Raw genomic sequence first — 20,795 nt, 5'->3', positions numbered from 1 at the left:
CTTCTTCCAGCTGCTCCAGGTCTACATTCCATATTTCTGGCCAATCTCCCTTCTCCTCTGGCCTGACCATTGATTTCTCTGTCATCACACAGCAGGTGACCCTTTATGGGGTCTTCCATTTTAATTTCTACAGTGAAGGCTCCACAAGAACATTCTGACAGAGACTTCGGCCCCTAGCCCAGGTTGGCCGACAATCCAAAGTTAGTCTTTGGCCAACGGAAGGAGATTTGGAGATGAGGAGCAATTGGTTACCCTTCTGTGATTTTACTCCAAGTGAACAAAGTAACCACCAAAGCAGCTGAGACCAGCTTCCGCTTAACTTTTTTAATACAAATCATGTCAGCATCCTACAGTCTGAAGAGAAATAGGCAAAGGGTTAAATAAAGGAGCGTGAATTTGAGTTCATGTTTCTGGTAATTATCCATGAGCTAATCACTGAGATTGCCTAAGCGCCATAAACAAAACACATCAGGCCGTCTCAGCTCTGAAGAGGGAGCAAAGGCATGATTAGGAAAATCCCCAGGGTCCACACTGGCTTGGGCCATGAAACCACTGCCCGATCCAAATCCATCTTCTTTATGACCCTCCTTGCTGTCTCTCTCAGGCAACTGCTCAGAGCACTCAGCAGATGCAGACCTGGGCTTGGAACTCCTGTGACAAGCACAAACAACTGAACTTAAGACTCTGAGCCCAGGGTGCCATATTTTACACCCAACATTGAGAGCAGGGTCTAAAACATCAACACCAATTTAAGATGTAATCACTTTTCTGTTGTTCAGAGTTAGGGGAGACTGCGTATCAGCCAATTACAAATTATACATTTTTCTATACTACGTCAATGAGACATATTTTAGGAAAATTCCAGCTGAATCAGTTCATTCTTGGAAGCATTAGGTCCATTAGAAAATGCCAACCCTCAGCCCGAATAGCTGCATATTCAGAAAGAACAAAAACATTCTTTGAAAAGCCTCTGTACACGGTCTATTAAAGGGCTTATTTGGCAGGAAATAAATCAAGAGGGAAACCTCCACAGTGAGCCTGAGAGGACACTCTGCAAACAACTTTCTAAATCATCCGAACCATTTAAGTCATTCGATCTAAAAAGCACCTCCTATCACCACGAAAGCCCACAGAGGTGGAAAAACTAAAGCAAATTAAAACAACACACAGAGATTTTGTGGGGTACTCACAGGAATGAGATGTGGGAGTCGCTCTGGATGACCTGTCACACACTCCCATGCTCACCCCAGGCCCTGGCCCACCCTGAGAGTCTGCAAGTGGCTGGTCACTCCCGTCACACCGGGCTCTGGCCCAGGGCGATGCGCTACAGATGGCCGGTCACCCTGAGAAATGGCCTGTCATGCCCATCACCTCAGGTCCTGGCCCACCCTGAGACACTCTGCAGATGGCCAGTCCCCCCAGGCTGTGGCTCACGCTGAGACACTGCAGATGGCCTGTCACCCACCCACTCACCACCCCCCTATCACCCCAGGCCCTGGTCTGTCCTGAAACACTGTATGGATGGACAGTCACCCCCATCACTCTAGGCCTTGACCATCCTGAGACTCTATGGGTGGCCTGTCACCACCCCGTCATCCCAGGCTCTCTGGCCTACCATCAATCTCTACCACCCCAGCCTGCTGAATGCCCTTTGCAAGCTAATCCAACTCCCTCTCTGCTCCTCACCCCTGCACAGAGGTCACCTAACCTCATGAGGACAGAGGAATGGAGGGAGAAAACAACCCCACACACCCAGCCAGGGTCAAGAACAGGTCAAGAACAGGCAAAGGGCAACATCCCCAAGGCCTCCAAAAGCAACTTCCTCCCTCATCCCCAAGGCTGGAGAAGGAAGCCGCCCTTCAAACCCCCTCCAGCCTGGCATGTGGATTTCCCCAGCTACTCACTTTGTCTTAACCAGGGATCTCAACAAGGCTGCAGGGAAAAGGTGCTGTCACATCCATGAACTCCAGTGAGCTCCTTCTGTTTGTTTCGCTTCACCCTTTTCACCCCTGATGTGGCAGGGAATATTTATTTATCTTTTTTATTAAAGTGACACTGCATGACGACATTACGTAAGGTTCAGGTGTTCGCCGCAGGGAACACAAGCAGCAAACAGGTCCTGAGCACCCATATGGAGCAGAGGGCTCTCCTAGGTTCTAGACCACAGACGGGGTCTCTCGTACGATGCACACACTCAGGTTGGAAGGAGGGGGGGCAAGACAGGTTCCAAACACTGCAAAGCAGACCGGCCATCCAAACAGGGAGACGTGGCCGAGGGCAGAGGCAGCTGCCTGAAGAGGGGTCAAGGAGGCAAGCTCACAGAAAGGCCAAGTAAGCCCAGGGCCTGATGGAGGAGAGCAGGATCAGTGTTCCAAGCCCAGAAGAGAACGTCCAGTGCAGAAGCCCTAAAGCACTTAAGTAAATCCTGGGGTACTAAGTAAGCATCTGACTCTACTCCCAAGATCATGAATGATGTCCTGTGGGAGGGAGCAAAGGGGAGAGGTAGGCAGGCCTAAGGTGTTAGAGGCAAGCAACCAGCAAGGCCAACAGCTTCTCCACCCATCACCCACCACACAGGACTGACAGATAAAAGAAGCCGGACCAGTCTGCAGCTGTTGAACAGCCAGAGCAGTAGCCACCCCAGTAACAACTGGCCCCCAGGGGCACCTAGCTTCTCAGACACTTTCCTCCTGCATCAGGGACTCAGCAGAGCCTGGGGGAGAAGGCTTGTCTCACTCTTTCTTCTTGCCCTTCCCAGAAACACTGGGATCAGCTGTTTGTCAAGTAGCTAAGTAAGACAGAGCAAGTCCACGCCATCCTTAGGGGCCTCCCTGCATGGCTCCTTGCTCAGGATACCCTTGGTTCTAGACAGCTCTCCTGAACCCCTACCATCTCTGCCTTGTACCTCTGATCTAAGTGACTGTTTACAACTGCCTTCACTGGGGGGACTCACTCACAAGGTGGGGAGACCTTCTTCAGGGACTGCCCCTCCAGGGTTACCTCACCGGACAGCCAGTGAGAGGGGTTCCCAGGGACTGTCAACATGTCCCAGCTCCCACAGCCCCAGAGGCACCGTCATCCCAGAGGCCGGCCACCTGGCCTGCCAGGGGTCACCCCAAGGACCACACAGTGTCCCTACGGCTGTCACAGTCACCATTCAGGAAGGCCCCGAGGATGAAGAAGACCCTTAACTAAGTTAGGGACAAGCTGATTCCAGAAAATAACAGGTCGGGGTCATTTTCTAAGGATGACTGCTCAAGTGGGGAAGGAGCAGGTATTCACTAATCATTACTCTTGGGAAAGTTTAGTAAATAACCCTGCCCACGGCTCTGCCCAGTCACCAGGGCACAGGGGGGAATATGAGCTACAGCGACCATATTATCATTCAATGTAGGGTACTCTTAGGTGAAAAAGGGGGTGCTGTTAATAATTACAGTGTGATGCAGGTATAAACCAGTACTGTCTGGGGCAATCCAAGAGTTGGAGCCACCTGCACACAGATTCTTGTGGACAGCAGTAAACAGGGCTGAAGGGGGGTTTGGGCAGGAGGCACACAGTTCAACAGAACAAGGAGAAGGCCAGAGTGGCCTGGGCAATGAGCACAGAACCGGGGTCAAGGGTGGCGGGCACCCCACTCACGCTCAGCGGGAAGCACAGGGCGAGCGGAGAGAGCTGGAAGGTCCTGCTGACACCCCCGTCTACACTCTCCCCACTTGCCCTCCTCCAACACACACGGCACCACATCAGAGTTCACGTTCAACTCTTCCTTCCTGGAAACTCCGCCAGGAAGTCAATCTAATTATGTGACAGGGAGCAACCGCATAATGGCTGTGGACCAGACCCCCTGTCTGCGAGGCCTGGGACTTTCACTTGGGCTGCCTGGACCATCTCAAGGTGGAACTTTCCAAGAGAATTAGCCTGGGGTGGCAGGAGTCAGGACTGGGCCTTCCTCCGGGTGTGTCTGAAGTCGGCCAGCCGGGTTTCACCAGCTCTTGCCCTTGGACTAACCTTTTCTCTAAAGCATCCAGGGAGGCGGCAACTTACTCGCTCAGCCCTGCCCTCTGTGAAAACTCCAGTTCCCAGAAACCAAAGGGTAATCCGTCCCTCCTCCGTGCTGAGAGGGCTGCGCCGCGGGACCCCTTCCTGCTGCACCTCATCCTTCCTGGAAAGGTTTCTTAGAAAATGGGCCTCCACCTTCAGGAAAGGAATTCCTCCTGAGCGGAGGAGGCAGCTGTGTGCAATTTCCCTTCAAAAAGATACCAGCTCACTTTCTGAGTAGGTCTGAGCAGAGCTGACCAAGATCCCCAGGAGACTGGAGGGGAAGGGGTCTTCACCGGCTTACTCACAGAGACCAGTTTTCAATTTTCTCTTTAAACATTTGTTGAAAGGAAAGACAAGGGCTAGTTCTGTACTTAAAAGAGATTTTGAGTTTGCCTGGGGACAGGCCACCTCTCTGCTCAGCTATTAAGAGCAGATAGGCTAAGGATTTGCATGGGGTTTTCCCCCAAAGCAGAATCCTCTGGAAAATGTGCCTGTGGAAGCAGAAGAGAAAGTGCAGAGCCAGAGTTTGAGTTACCACCGGGCCTGAGGTAACGCCCCCTAGGTAGTCCCCAAGACACACCCACCTGGATTTGGGGGGACAGAGGGCAACAACATGGAATGAGGTCGTTCAAGAGCAACAATTACACTTGGAGCACTGGTCCTGCTGGCCAGTCCCAGGCAGAGCATGTCCCAGGCAGAGTACGCATACCACCTGGAAGGGCTTATGGGGATGGGCTCCAGGTCTGAAGAGTCAGGGATTCTACCCGAATTCAATTCAAAATATCAGGGAGGGGCCGCCCTGGTGGTGCAGGGGTTAAAGTCTCAGCACTATCAAGCTATCTCCAGCCACTGCAGCACAAGCTCAGGGAGCTAGCCACACAGCGCAGCAGACCTCTCCTGTCTTGCCCGCTGCTCCCCTCAGCAGTGTATTTTAGTGGATCTGCCTGTTCTGCTCCCCACTCTGTCTCTGGTGACTCCTCTCACCCCCACCTCCATGCCTCTGGCCTGTACCCCAGCTCCTGTATGCATAAATAAATCTTAAAAGTAAAAATATCCGGGTAGGAGGTCTACACTGAGCAGGTTGAGTTGGGATGGCTGGGGATCAGAATCCTGGGGGAGCTCAGTCTCAAGGAGGACATGTTATCACAACACAGAACAGCTATGGTCAGTGACAACTGGTAACACCAACCACGATGGATGGGGAGCAGGAGGGGGTGCTTTAGTCCTCACTCGGGGCTGCCACAACCACCTACCTCAGACAGGACAGTTTAAACAACAGAAGTTATCCTCTCAGAGTTCTAGGGAGTGGGAATGCCGGCAGGGCCAGCCCCTTCTGAGGCATCCCTCCCCTTGCCTTTAGATGGCCGCCTTCTCCCTTTCCTCACACTGTCCTCCCTCTGCCCCCTCTTTGTCCAAATTTCCTCTTAGAAAGACACCAGACCAACCGGGGCAGGCCCACCCTATAGCCTCTTAGCCAGAGTCATCTCTTTAGAGGATTCCTCTCCGAGAATAATCACATTCTGAGGTCCTGGGGTCAGGACTTCATCCTACGGATGTGCAGACAAGACTCAGCCCACCAGGGGGGCTGATGGAAGAGGAGGTCCAGATCCACTGGACAACAAAGGGCCCGGAGTCAAGCTCTGACAGGGCTGCCTGCAGAGCAGTTGGTCTACCCCTTCACAGCACAGTAGCCTTGATTCTCCCAGCAGCAGGGGTTCTCAAACTGAGGGCTATGGCAGCCCCAAAGGCGATCTGGCAGGTCATGACCATGCTTGACGTTTCTTTCAATGAGACAGACACTATCCCTGCAGCCCTACTTACAAGAGCCATGCCACGAAGACATGAGCTTTGTGCCCAAGGACAGACAAGCGGGCTGGCAAGAGGCGGTGCACACATGCAACAGAACAGAGCTCAGCCATCGGGAAGGACGGAAGCTTGCCGTTTGCAACAACAGGGGTGGATCTGCAGGGGATGTTGCTAAGCAAATAAGTCAGGAGAAAGACAAATACCTTATGCGGAATACAGAGAAACCAAACAAAGGGTCAGATAAAGCCTAGAAAGTGGATTTTAGAGATGAGGCTGCGGGGGTGGGTAAGAACAAAGTGATGATGGTGGGGGGATGGACTGTGGGTCCTCTGGTATCTGGTGGTGGGTGTGTAGTAACAATGCCTGAAGGGGAAGATCCTATACCTGTAGAACACAAATAGTGATGTAAACCAAAGTCAGCTCAATAAATTAATAATGTGAAAAAAAAAGAAAATATCAGCGTGTCGCACTGATTGTTTCATGAAATATAATACTGCATCCTGAAGCTTTCATTTTTGTTAAAAAACACATGTGAAGAGTGTGTGTGTGTGTGTGTGTGTGTGTAAGACAGAATAAGACCATGTCCTGGGTGACTGTAAATTTTATGGAATAGATCAAAATGTTCAGAAATAGGTGCCTATGAAGTGATTTTCAAACTTGAGTGTCCCCCAGAATCATGTGGCAGATTTATTAAACCAGACAGCTGGCCCCTGGCTGTAGTGTCTCACTCAGCATGTGGGAGTGGCACCCAGCCAGGACCATGCTGTTTTTCCAATAAGTTCCCTGGTAATGGGGACCCGGGACCACCTGAGAATCCCTGCAATAGCTCAGCCCTGTCCAATCCAGTAGCTACTCACCACGTGTGGCCTGGGTGTAGACCAGGTTTAGGAGATGGGATTTGGGGATGTGGACTGGTTAACGGGGGATTCAAACCTGAAGAATGAAGAAGATCCTCAAATCTCTTCCCTCCCTAGTTCCAAAGAGTACCAAGTTCTTGAGCAGAGAGCCTTCTTTATAGCCCTCTTAATAGTCAGAGCGAAGTCCTAACAGCCTCCTACACTCCTAAAAGGCTACCCTCGGGGGACCTGCCCACAGTTCCTGGCTGCCCTTCCCTCTCCCCTGACCTCAGCTGGCCCCTAACCCCCTCCCTTCACTGCTGCTTCCCCTATATCTTGCTCTTAGGCGACACATCCATGGACAGAAAGGAAGTGCACAGAACTTTATTAGTTTATTTATTATACTTAAAATGCAATTCCTGGAACATACAGCAAATAGGTTTAATTTTCCCAAATTGTAGAGGAGGACATGGAAGTTCAGAGTGGCTCAGTGCCTTGCCAGTGGTCACCCAGCAAATAAGTGCAAGATCACGAACGAGGACTCAGGCCTTCTGGCTACAATTCTGAGTCTCTCCCCAGTATCCAGCTTCTCATTTGATCCTCTTGAAGGTATGGTTGTCAGAAACTCCAAATTAGAGAAACTCGGATTTAGAATTAAGTGATAATTTACCATCACTAAATAAACCTATCAAATACAAGAGGCTCCGGCAGGCAATGAGAAAGATGTAACAGACTGGTTTCTGCCTCAAAAATCTCACAGTTTCTTTTTTTTTAAGACAAAAATAGGATCTAAATAATAATCATTTTAAGGTTATAAAAAAGGCATGATGAAAGGAGGAATTCTGCAACAATCCCCACTGTCCCACCTATTCAGGGCTGATACCTTATAGTCACTTACGGGTACCAGGTGACACCTGTTAAAAGTGCATCGTGTTTTAGAGGCCAACAAACTGCTGCTCTGAACACGGAGGATCTGCACAAATGCCACATTTGGATTCTTTGACACTGACACCCTGCCAGGCCCAGCCTGAAGTTTTAGGCCATCGGTAAATGTCCCTTCTACTATTCAAAGCAGAACAGACACCTTTCCTGCCATCTTCAGAGAGGAGTGCACACCAGCTAGCCAGGGGAGGGTGGCTTGAATAGGAGGTGTTAAAAACAAGCCACATGGGCTTATCACATAACCGCACTCACAGCTGGGCCAATAAAGCATTGCAGGAGAGACCTGCTAATCAAAGCAGTTTATTGGGAGAGCGATTTTATACTCATGAGCTTTTAACTGACTCCATTACGCTGGTCGGCTCAATCATTCTTGTCAGGCCAGGGTGAAGAAATACACACAAAGCCAGCAGGTCACTCTCCAGTGCTGGGGGGAGCTGAGCAACTCTGAGCAACTGGATATCCTATTTGGGTAAAATGAAGGCACGGCCAGCTTCAGCAAGGGGTGACGATGAGGACCCAAGAACCCAGGATTTCTAAGATCCCTGGCACAAGCAAGTGAATCCTGGAAGGAGTCTTGCTGTGTCCCCACAAGAATGAATAAACCCTGTGGGGCCAGGTGGTCTCATACTTTGAGGAGCTGGGGTGGGAAAGGGAACCAGATACGCACAGAAACGTGTCTGACCTTGGGAAACTGTTCATTAGTGGTTCCTGGCCCTCGGTGTCCATCAGAAACTTACAGGACATCTCAAAAATATCGATGCCTGGATCCCACCCCCAGACACGGGGTTCAAATTGACCTACGGAGGGACCAGATGATTCAAGCAGAGTGAAGGTTGACAGCACTTTAACTAGAAAGAACTTGACAAGACAGAGCTAGTGGGCTTCACAGAAATGACACAACACTGCCCCAGAAAGAAATTTGTGAATATACTGAGGAAAGGGAGCACCCAGAGCCAGACTGTGCTCATGAAGAGACGATCATGCCAGCTGACCTCGGTTTCTTTCCAGAATGATGACCCAGAGGATGCTGTGTTGAGCTCAATAAGAGAGATGGCACCAGTGGGCAATCGGTTGCCAATGTGTTTATTAGCAGATCAGCCACACCCGGAGGGCACCCTGGGCCAGTCCGTTCTGCCAACAGACAACAAAAGTCTTCAACAGAATCAATGAACTCAACTTTGACATCAACACAACGAACTTCACAGCAGTGCAGATGGAGATAAACCCCCTGGACTGAAATCTGCTGACCATGTGCCACGGCAGCTCAATTGCATGGACTGCTGGTGATGACCAAACGCGACCACCAGTACAGGCTAAAGGCCGGTTGCCTAGTCAACCTCTCCACCTGACGTGTGCAGGCAGCTCAAACTTCACACGGTCGAGCCCAAGATCCTGGTCTTCTCCCACACGTTCTTCCTGCAGCTTCAGCATCTCAAGGTATTGTAACAGCGTCCTAGCTGGTGCTCTGGCCGAAACCAGGCAGGCCTCCTCCATTCTCCCTGCCCCTCAAGTTCCACAATTGCCTAGCAGCTGAGATCCCAGTTTCACTTGCCAAAAAACTGCTCCCTGAATTCAACTATGGCTACTGCCATTCCTACCACCTGGGTCAAAGCCACCATCATCTCCTGCCAGGATCTGCTTCTACCCATGTCTGCCTATCATCTATTCTCAATACAGCAGCCAGACTGTCTTACTAAATCCTAAACAGACCAGTCCTTCGTCTCAAAACTTTTCCACCATCTCCACCTCACCTCGAGTAATGCTGACATCCTCCTGAGTCCCCAGATCTCCCGCACTGGCCACACCTCAGGATGTGCAATGCCCACCCGCTCCCTCCCAGGCTCCATTCCTGCCTTGCTCCATTCCTGGTCATCCTGCCAACGGCTGTCACATCCGTCCCCGATACCACTCTTAGCCTGGCCCCTGCTTATATTCTCTCCTTAGCACTGTGACGATCTCATAGACGACTTTTTACTTATTTCTCTTGCTTAATCTTTCCTCTCTCACTAGAATTTAAATTCCCAAAGGCAGGAACTGTTGACTATTTTGCTCACTGTATCCCAAACGTTTAGAACAGGAAAGGGTAAACATTTACTGTTAAGAGCTGGATCACAGATCTTAGCGGCCTTGTGGTTCATGGTCTCTGTGGCAACTAATGGACTCTGCTGCTGTAGCCCACATACAAAAGATAAATGAAGGAGGGAAGCTGCATGGGAACAAAACTGTTATTTACCACAGCAGGTGGTGAACTTCATTTGACCTGAGGGTCACAGCTTGCCAAAGCCTGGTCCAGAACATCACCTGGAAGGCAGCGGGCACTCAGAGCTATCTATGTTTCGAGTGCTTAAACACTACCTCTGGTCAAATCAAACCTGGAATGCTATCAACACATCCAGATCTAGATGCCACATTAGAATAAAGACGTGGATTGACTAAGAGCATTCAGTGCAACCATGTGGAAGAAGATCTGAAGCTGCTGATGATGGAAGGCAGCTTGGGAGACATTCTCTGCAAGACACGATTTTTAACAGACCCACAAGAGCTGTCTTAGGATATAAGGAAAATCATCACAGCCAGGGAGAAGTCAATTTGCTGTGTTTTCACCCATACACACACACAGAGAGAGAGAGAGAGAGAGAATTAAAGGGAGATACAAGTGGGTAGAAATTTCCCAAAGAGAAAATTAACTCCACGCAACCTAATTCTAGCAGCCTGGTATGAAAACAAAACAGCAGGACAAGTGCCGCCTGCACTGAGGCTGGGGGACCCCTGTTTTGGGTATAGAAGCTCTTTCCCTTCCAACCCCGAGCGAGCCTTGGGAAGCAGAGCGGAGGACTGCACTGGCCCCGGCAGGGTCAGCAGCGGTGAGGGAGCCAGGAACTGAAAGAAGGATCTAAGGCAGAAGCCACAGAAGGGCCGCAGGCGCCGCTCGCACGGAACTGGAAAGGATGGGTGCCGGCTCAGGCCCCAAGCAGGCTGGGATGAAACGGGAGGAATGTGGCCTGGTAGGTCTGTGGAACACCCCAAGTGGCAGGAAGGGAATGGCAGCCAAAGTGGGGTCCAGGGCCTCCCAGGTGGCGCAGCGGTTGAGCACTGGGTTGTGAAGCTGCCCGCAGCCTCTGCAGCGCCGGTTCGATCCCTGGCTGCAACCCGGCCACCGGAGGAGGGTCCCGCATGGCGCGCAGACCTCTCCTGCCGCCCGCTGCTCCCCTCAGCAGTGTGCTTCGGTCCTTCTGCCTGCTCTGCTCCCAGCTCTGGCTCTGGTGAATTCTCTCACCCTCCTGAGACAGGGCAAGCTAGGGTTATTAGGCAGTTTTAGGGACAGTGCAGGAGGGGACCTCTGAAGAATTTAGGGAGGCTTCAGAGATAAGGACAACCAAAGAAATATAACCAATTCCATTAGGAAAAACAATCATGCCAGGACCAAGGACAACATTGTTAACGCTGGTCCTGGTTTCCTTCAGGTGGTAAAGGGAGGCAGAGATTGGAGAAATGGAGAGTGGTTTAATTTATGGTCCCATTAGAAGGGCAGCTGTTTAACTTCAATGCAGGGATGCCCATCCAGAGGACTGGGCCATAAATTTAAAGATGCAACAAATGGGGAAAGAGAAAGCTGTTAGATAAGGAATGTGAAGATCCCCACTCAGTAACAAATTAAGTGAGACAGCCGAGAACTACCCAATCACAGAGAGACTGGTGAAGTTTTAGAATAATGAGGGAAAAAAGGTCTATATTCCCTGAGACACAACTCCACTTTGGCTTCCTTGCCCCTCCCAGGCCTGGTTCCCTGGCCTGGGAGTCCCACTTTATTTCTGCTCTTTTTCTCCTCAATAAACTTTTTCTTCTAAACAAACCTGCCTCTTCTCGCTTGCTTGCCTGAGCGTCTGCGAAGTTCCTGCTGCGGCTTCGTGAGACACCCACCCGTGGGGGTCTAGCGGCTGGGGCTCAGCGCTGCCCTGCAGCCTGAAATCCGATCCCGGCTGGGAGACTAGGCCTGACCATTCTGGTATCACTCCCATGCTTCTGACTGTACCCAGTGCTTGTATAAATAAATAAATAAATCTTTGGGGGGGAAAAAAGTGGGGTCCATGTGACAGCCGATCTCCCTTCCCAAGATTCCCCTCTTGCACGAGTCTGGTCGTGTGGGAGCGAATCTCCTCCATCCGTGCCCCTCCTCGAGCCCTGCCATAGGGCACACATGGGCAGACCTCGGCAGTGGTGGGCTGCCTGCGTGACCTTCACGGGCTAGCCACGCCCCAGGTGTCAGGGGCTACCACGTTGCCAAGACTCCGTCAGCCCAACCTGGGACCCAGACCTCCCTCCCGGCTGAAGACAGGGGCCTCGGGGAGAAGGCTGGAGCCGCAATATGTTAAAAGCCCAGTTTCTAAACAAGCGTGTGTGCAGTTCCTGGCCCCAACCCACCCAGAGTGGACTACATAATATTTGTCGGTTCTGACTAAGCCACTGAGCTCTGGAGCTTATTTTTTCAGCAGCATTATTTACAGAACTCATCCAGTGGTGGCCTCCCCCAGCAGACAGTGTGAGTTCTTTAAGAAGCGGCATGATCTTTCATTTGTCTGAATTTGAACTGGCAACATAAAGCACACAGAGCTTTGCTGGATGCTCAAAACATAGAGGCCTCCCATTGTGCACTCAGTAGAAATGGAATTTAAGCCCTCCCCACCCCAACCTCACCCCTGCCCGCCTCCCCCAACCCTGGCCCCTCCACCCACCCAAAAGCAGACCTGAGAAAAGTAGTTTCCAAACCTTTGCATCTGAATCACCCAGGAAGTCTCTTTAAGTATTCAGATTTCAGGATGCCATCTCCCCCACCCACTGAAGTAAGGACAGGGAAGTAAGGAATGGGACTGAAATCTACATTTTGTAACCTATTTTGGAAGCAAATCTTGGCAATTTACAAGTGAAGATGTTAGCTTGCAGATGCTAAGTGACCAGAGATAGGGGCAAAGCTACCTTTTCATACTGACTGCTGACTCCCAGCCAGACACCATTCTAAAAGCTCTACTGGTGATTAGTTCAATCAAGACTCTCAACAACCCTATTAGGGATTCCAATGAAGATCCCCTTTTTTACAATGGAGCAACCTTGTCCTTGGTCAGGGAAGAAGCACAGCTCAGGCTATTGAACTTCAAGGGGGCACTGCCAGCTGCCTCCAGCCTGGTGCCAGAGGAGCCACAGAGGCATCAGGCATTGCGAGCAAACCCGCAATGACGACCACCGCCCAGGGACACCCAGCTCACTCACAGGCCTTCATTGAGTCAGTACCCCAGTGCTGGCTAGAATGTTTATAGGATCTGCCTCACCTCATCACAAAAGTCCCGCTGTGTGGGAAATGATGGAAGGAGCCTCAGAAAGCAGGTCCTAAAGGATCCAGACTGCCACAGTAAAGGTCTGCTCCAGGGAGCAGAAGGAAGCTGCAGAGGATGGGACAAGTTTGTTTGACAGGAAAGACTGGTAGCAGGAAAACTCCCTGGGAAGATGAGATGCTGAGATTCTGAGCAGAGAACTGAGCAGGGCTGGAGGAACACACAAGGTCCAGGTAGAACAGGGGGGCATCTGTGCATTTCTTTCCCCCACAGATCTGAAGGAATATTTCCAAGGACATGTTGAATCAATAGGACTTTATGTCAGCAGATGAGAGTAATGAGGTCAAGGAAAACTAACAAGGCCATGCCCTCAGAACAGGATGGCTAACAATTTCAACAATTCTAATGCTCTGGAGGTAGCGCAACAAACAGAAGGCAAGATGCTTGCATATATAAAGAGCATCTTTTTTCACTAACATGACTTAAATGTCTGCATGACGGAGTCAGCATATTCATTTGCTTATTGGGTCAACCACAGTACCTTGTCTGATCCAGAGCCAGATGCCAGAAGCCTAAACTGGGCCTTGGCAAGTGCTTAAAGAATTAGGTGGAATCCCAGTGGGAGTGCTATGACCTCCTAGCTAGGAAACCTTCACAAGTTGTCCAACTTCTCAGGACCTGAATTTCACAGGATGCTCATAGGGTTGTTTAAGGATTAAAATGAGACAAAATAAAACTGCAAAATTTGAAGTCCACAGGAAGCATTTCAATAGGCATTAGCGATTATCAGTATTGTCATCTAAATAGATCCATCTGTGAGGCTAGCCACCTACAGAAGTGTCCGAAAGCAAATAAAAACTCAATTTCCAGGTCCCACTCAAACCTGCCCGAAATAGAACATGAGTGGGGGCCTGCATTTGTATTTTCAATAGCAGGCTAGAAAGTACTGCTGAACAGCAAACATGAAAAAAAAAAAAAAAAAATTGTCACCTCTACTGACTTCCCTCTTCAGTTATCTCTCTGTGTACACACAATACTGATGTTGCAGAAATAAATTCTAGCCTCTTACACAGGCAGGGGAAGAACAAGTGGTACTTAGGAATGGCAAGGTCAAGGAAAGCTTTATTACTCATGCATGAGGTCTCAGCCCTGGGTAGTCCCATAAGGTCCGAGCCCTGGTCTAGAGACAAAGAGTTTCTTTTATACACAACCACTTTACATTGATAAAGTTGGTTAGTTAGCATACAAATTCTTGACACAGGAAAAGGGGAAGGATACGATCTTCCAGGATGGACTGGGAGATCATCAGCCTAGCAGGCTGCCGGAACTCCTTTAGATATGCTTATTGAGGAAGCAAACTTATTATTTACTTTACATTTCCAGGTCTATGACTCTTTAACAGGGAAAGATTTCTTTTTCTTAGCAGTCCCTTTCACTGATAGATATCTCAAAAGGTTCAATCTTTAAATGAACCTAAAACGGGTCTTCCTGTCTTCAGGTGTCCCCTGGTCAGAACAACCTAATGCCTTAACTCTGGACTGGGTAAGCTGCCTTGACTACCATCTCCAGTCTCCCCAAAGCTAAACCTGCGAAGCTTTGAGATTCACTTGCATGCAGCCACAGGAAATGTGCAGAACTGGACCTCCAAAGCCCACACCTGCCCACAGCATCTACTTTTGCCCTGTAAAAACACAGAAATCCCTACGGGGGTTGAGAGCACACACAATGAGAGCCCACAGAGGCATCGTCATAGAAGGGACAGGTGTCATGCTCCATCGAGGGAAATTTCCAGAAATGACTCAGGGTGATGCTCATATTGTACACAACGCCTCCGGGTGCCACACCACACGGAGCACGAAGAACCTGGGAGATACACCAGAAGGGAAGGGGATCCACAGACCCAGGGGTCCCTTGAAAAACCCAGAGAAGCAAATAAACCACTTGCCACATCTGAACAGACCCCAGTTAACCCTTCTCTGGCTGACCAGATGCAGGACTACAAGAATAAAGACCCTAAAATTTCAAGAATAATCTATAGGAAAGAGACTTATAAATCTGTCGCATTGTTTATTTGCCTGTAAGGACTTAATAGCAAAATTTAAGACACCTTTGGGATGTTCATACCCTGCCAAAAGCTATCACTGTTGTATAAAACTGCCAAAACTCAAAGTGAATGCTTAAGAAAGGGGAACAAGCCGAGGGCAGAGGAGGCCTGCAAAGCTGAGCCCCTCCACCTACAGCATCTGGATTTCTGACTCTTAATGAAGAATAACACAGACATTAATGTAGGAGGTATGGGAAATGGTGCCAAAAATCCCAGTTTAAAATTAAACATTTCTGGGCCTCTCTGGTGGCAAAAAGGGTTAAGTCACAGCACTATGAAACTATCCTCAGCCTCTGCAGCACAAGTTCGATCCCCAGCCAGGGAGCTTCCCACATGGTGCAGCAGACCTCTCTTGAGTCACCAGCTGCTCCCCTCAGCAGTGTATTTCAGTCAATCTGCCTGTTCTGCTCCCCACTCTGTCTCAGGTGAATCCTCTCACCCTCCGCACCTCTGGTCTGCACCCCAGTTCTTATATGTATAAATAAATAAATCTTTTTAAAAAATAAACATTTTTGTGCATCCAGGATCAGGGGGCGAGGGACCAGCCTCTCAGCACCATGGCTGCCCACAGCCATTTGCATTTCCCCCTCAAGGCATCAGCTTCTCCAAGAACAGTCTCCAGAGAGTCTGTCTTGACACCGCTGGCAGTTTCCACAACAGCACTTGCTTTGCACAGTGACAGTTCACCAACAGAGCAGTGGCCAGTGTAGGGGAGCGGGCATTTAACCCCTCTCTGTGGGCCCCTGCCTCTGGCCCAAGCTCCTTCTCCACCCACCTGCTGGATCAAGGTAGGCAGACAAATGCAGAGCCATCCCCAGGCCGACCCAGCAAGAGCAGGGGAGCAGGGGAAGACCACCAGGGAGGACAGCTTTGGACTGGACAACCTCATGTCCTGCTGGACACCGTTCCTAAGCTACCCCATTTATTTCCAATAATGGAGAAAAAGAATTGTTCAATAAACATTGAAGAGAAAATGGTTTGTTTTGGAAAAAATGGGGCCTGTCCTATAGAAACTCTAGCTGCCTTTGTTAGAAATGAGAAGGCTGAGGGCCTCCCTGATAGTGCAAGGGGTTAAATCCGCAGCCTCTGCTGCAGAAGTTCCATCTGACCCACATGGCGCAGGAGACCCCCTCCTGTCTCACCTGCTGCGCCTGTTCTGCTCCCCACTCTGTCTCTGGTGAATCCTCTCACCCCCAGCACCTCTTGCATGCATAAATAAATAAATCTTAAAAAAAAAAAAAGAAACGAGAAGGCTGAAAGAAAATGCATACGGAGATTTAGATGATCCTGAGAGTTGAAAGGAAGGCTATATCACAAAGAGAAGAAACCAAAAAGAAAAGCTCCATATAATAAATGATATATAAATTTAAACTGAACAAAATTAAGAAAGAAATCAATATCTGGGGAAAATAGCATAAGCACTATTACTATTATTTCAAAGACATAAATGCCTCATAAGAACAATGTACAATCTATTGATAGACAATTCAAAGAAATACAATAGATGGTCTATAGAAACTTTTTAAAGTTCCATCTTTGTAAATTAAATACATTCTAATTAAAACTTTGATATATTTAACCTATCAACTTGGAAAAGTAAATGTTATCCAGCATTGTTGACAATGGAATACGCACATCAATTGCTTTCAAGAGGGCAAGAAAATAAGCACCCAGATTGCTATCAAGAGGGCAAATTGATGCAATCCTGTTGGAAAACAATCTGGATTTTCACCAGCTGTTCTACTTTGGGGAATATGGGCAGTGCACTAAATACGGAGCAACAAAATAGATGGGCAGAGCCAGGAGTTACAACTTAACAGAGAAAAACTGGTCAACAATAAGAAGAGACTGCATTCATTGCAATCACTAAATGTTAAAAATTATTTGATGCCATGAATAAATTTTAGCCATTCAAAAGGATTTATTTAGTCTTACAGAAAAGAGAAAGAGTGCGCGCGAGTGTGCACACACGCGGCAGATGGAGGTTCAGGGGAGCACCAAAATATCAGCAGGTGACCACAGCCAACAGAAACAAAGCATCCTTATTCCTTTCTTTTTCTATCATTTCAATTTTCTTACAAAAGTAGAAAAAATGTACAATTTTCAAAACTCTGCAACAATTTTCAACTGAGTCTCCTCTTAGGCCCCAAGTCAAACTGTTCTGTAAAGATACCAAAATCTCCAATAGGTCAAGCTGGTAAACATTCTCCTTTGGGGAGGCAGCCAGCAGGTCCCACCTTCCGAACGCAGATCAAATTTGAGAAGAAAAGCAAACACCCAGTGAGCAGGTGATATCCCGGTTACTCTAGGTGGGCCTAGTTTCTGCCTCCTCTGGGCCTAGCTCTCCCTGGAGGGGGTCCCTCACCTTTCCAGCCCACAGCCAGAGGGGTGCACAAGGTGATCACTATGGAACCTCTGACGTTAACATTTCTCAAACTACAGACAGTGAATATATAGGACTTCATTTGCACTTGTCGCTTTTACGTGTAACAATGCCAGCGGAGGGGTGGCTTAAAGCAGGGAGCCAGGAGCCACCTGCACACAGAGTCACCTGCCTTTAACCCCCACCCGAGTTTCTTATTTTACAGAATTGGTCTGGAACGGGTGCAGAAGTGGCCTTTCCAGCAGCTCCCAGGTGAGGGGGAGGCCTCCCGTCTGGGTCTGATACTTTGAGAACAGCTACCCGCATAAGCTGGGTAATAGATACCGAAGTGCCGAGGGCACAGACTTGCCTGGGAGAACGAAGCTGTGCCTGGAATAACCCTAGGCCTTTAGGAACAAGGACCTAATTGGTACAGGGCAGTACAGCGGCCCAAACACAGGCCCAGGAGCCCCAGACTACCTGCTGGGGGATCCTGAGCCACCACTGTGTGACCCCAGGCAACTTGCTCAACCTCTCTGGTTTTGTGCCTTCCAGTGTAAAACAGCGACTGCCTCCCCCTCCCGCAGGGAGACCAGAAATGGCACCATCCCATTTCTACCTGCATGAGCACATTTTGACACTCCACAAAGAGAAAGTGTTTAAAGAGGCCCTGGCCCTCCCAGGCGCTGGATGTTTGCCTGCTTGTTATTATTCCCAGGAGCCACACCTACATTCCTCCTCCTAGTACCTTCCTCTTTCCTTAAGGGCCACTAAGCATCAAGAAACGCTCCTACTGCCCGTACTGAAGGCATTGTGAGCAAAACATGGGCAGGAACACTCACCCCGCGGGGTCCCCCAGGCTTCCCATAAAAAGTGGAAAATATCAGAATACGGCGTAAAGCGGAGAGGGCAGAGCTTGGGAAACAAAAGATCTAATAATCAACCAGGTGTGATGAAAACCCGCGGCCGCAGGGCCCCCTCGTTAGACGTCGCGGCTCCTGGACCGTAGCTGAGTTTACCTGTCTGAGCCACGTCTTCACCTGTGCTTCCTCCCAACTCAGAGGCCCTGCCACGGTTGTAGGAGACACCCCTGGGGAGGACCACCTGCATCACACCGTGCGTCCCTTCTCTCCAGGCGCAACACCCCGGGACCCCCCACAGGTTGCGGTGACCCCTTCCTTACAGAGATCCTCAAAGCTGGAGGTGAAAATATTCACACTAGCAAAGAGCCGGGTCAAAGACGAACTCCGGCTGTGGTTACGCGTGATCCCAGCCCAGAGCAAAGGGGGTTGGGGGGAACCCGTGTCTCCGCTCAGTCTAAAAGGACAAAGCGAGTTTGTGACCCAATGAAATCTGCCACAACGACAGACCCAGGTGCACCGTGAGACCCACGCGGGGAGAGCAACAGCCAAGGTCCTGCAGACGGACGCGCGCACCAGAGGGCGTCGTGGGGGCGCAGCTGTCACTCAGGGGACCTGGGAAGCGGGGGGACGCGGCTACGGGGAGGCGGCGCGGTCCAGGGCACCCCCGGGCTCGAGCTGCGACTGGATAAAGGACGCTGCTCAACTGCCTCCTTAGGGGAAAAGCTTCCAGAGCCGCGAATGGCTTGGGCGAGGGCGGCTCCGCGTGGGGCGCGGGGCTCGGGTCTGCTCTCGGGCGGGGCGGGCCAGGGCTCCCCACCTCGCCGCGCGCGCGCTCCGCCGCCCAGGCTCCTGCTCCCGCGGCTGCGCCGGGCCCGCGAGGTGGAGGCGCCGCGAGCGAGCGCGCAGCCCTGCGTGCGCCCCGGCCCGGGTGCGTCTCCGCGGCCGCCCCCCAGCCCTGCAGCCCGGCGCGCGGGGCGCGGGCGGGGCCGCGCGGCCGGCGTGGGGCGGCCCTCCCCGGCGGGAACCCGGCGGCCGCGCGGCCTCGCCCCGAGGTCCGCCCGCCACCCCCCGAGGGCGCGCGCAGCGCCGGGCGCGCGCGGGTGTCGCGGCTGGGGCGGCGCTCACCAGAAGAACACGCGCGAGCAGAGGTTGGCGTCCTGCAGCGGGTTGGGCTTCACCTCCGGGTACACCGGCAGCATCCTGCCGGCCGGGGCGCGCGCGCGGCGCCTGCAGCTCCGGGGGCGCCGGGGGGGGGCGGGGGCGCGGCGGCCGCGCGCGGGGCTCGCGGGGGCCCGGCCGCTGCGCTTCCGGGAGCCGAGCGCCCGCGGCCCGCCCCGTCCCCGCCTCCCGGGCCGCCGCGGACCGAGAGCCGGACCCGGGAGCCGGTGCCGGGAGCGGCGCGCCGCGCGCGGGGCGACCCGGGGCGGCGGCGCCCCGAGGCTGGGGCCGGAGCAGGTGCTGGGGCTGGAGCGGGCGCCGCTGGCTGGGGCGGGTCGTGGCCACCCGGCGCGGAGGCGCCCACGTGCGCGCAGCGGAGGCGGCTGCGAACTTGGCCTAAGGAGGCGCGCGGAGCCGGAGCACCGGCCCAGAAGATGGAAGGAAGCGAGGAGGCGCCGGCTCTGCCCGCCCCCGCGGCTCGGGAACGCCCTCTGGGCTGCGGCTTGCGCCGGCTCCGGAGAAGCCGCCCCGGCTGGGGCTGCCCACCCCCTGGGCGCGCTGCCCTCCTCAGGACCAAAGATGGGCGCGCGGGAGCGTGTCCAGCCTGCGGGCCGAGCTTTTGGCCTGCGATCGCGCAGGGTTCGGCAGCGTGTCTTTGCAGAATGGAAAGGTAACCCGAGATCCCGGGGGGAAGTCAAAGGGTTTGCACGCTGCCTTTGGGGCTGACTTTTGGCAACTCACGTGTGACATTTTGGGAGGTGACCTCTGTCCGCTTCTTGCTGCGCTCTTCGGTGGGGGAAAAGGGATGAGAGAGGAGACGAGACGGCCTTAGGATTTCCTTGATCGTACCCTCCTCCTAGCTAACAGGGGCCAAGGGAACTTAGGCTGCAGAACACAGGTCAGGTGCCTTACTGGGGGCCTTCGCTCACTGTCACTAACGGTGAAAGTGTTGTCCTCTGTGACGAAATGAGGCTCAAGGACAGAACCTGCCCAGGTCTTGGAGTCAGTCAGTGATGAAACCCGATTCCCATGAAGGTCGGAGTCCAGCCAGATCGGGACTCCGGTGTGCATGAAAAATACCTGTGGGCCTCCCCGGTGGCGCAGCGGTTGAGCGCTGGGTTGCGAAGCTGCGCGCGGCCTCTGCGGTGCGGTGCCGGTTCGATCCCCGGCTGCTCCCCGGCCACCGGAGGAGGGTCCCACATGGCGTGCAGACCTCTCCTGCCGCCCGCTGCTCCCCTCAGCAGTGTCCTTCGGTCCTTCTGCCTGCTCTGCTCCCCGCTCTGGCTCTGGTGAATTCTCTCACCCTCCCGCGCTTCTGACTGTACCCAGTGCATGTATAAACAAAACAAACAAACA

The 20,795-nt window shown here is 51.8% G+C and overlaps 1 protein-coding gene across 3 annotated transcripts in view; it reads right to left on the bottom strand.

The window, feature by feature from the left end:
- Window positions 1-20,795, bottom strand: part of ABCC4 (ATP binding cassette subfamily C member 4) — a 221,418-nt gene that overhangs the window by 179,323 nt on the left and 21,300 nt on the right. Inside the window, exon 1 of one of the 3 annotated variants that reach the window (XM_054701229.1) lies at window positions 20,181-20,359. The exons of 1 other annotated variant lie outside the window; for it this stretch is intronic. Coding sequence is in view for 1 of the 2 variants with exons in the window: in XM_037528792.2 (XP_037384689.1) it covers window positions 19,407-19,480 (74 nt within the window). In the remaining variant the exon portion in view is untranslated. Of the gene's footprint in view, window positions 1-19,406; window positions 19,514-20,180; window positions 20,360-20,795 lie in introns of those variants that run through there. One more of the 3 variants, XM_037528792.2, reaches the window with a different exon arrangement.

This window comes from Talpa occidentalis, unplaced genomic scaffold (genome assembly GCF_014898055.3).
Source record: "Talpa occidentalis isolate TD23 unplaced genomic scaffold, MPIMG_talOcc4v2.1 talOcc4.5, whole genome shotgun sequence".
In the NCBI taxonomy this organism is placed as follows: domain Eukaryota; kingdom Metazoa; phylum Chordata; class Mammalia; order Eulipotyphla; family Talpidae; genus Talpa; species Talpa occidentalis.
This window is presented reverse-complemented; position numbering and strand designations above follow the sequence as displayed.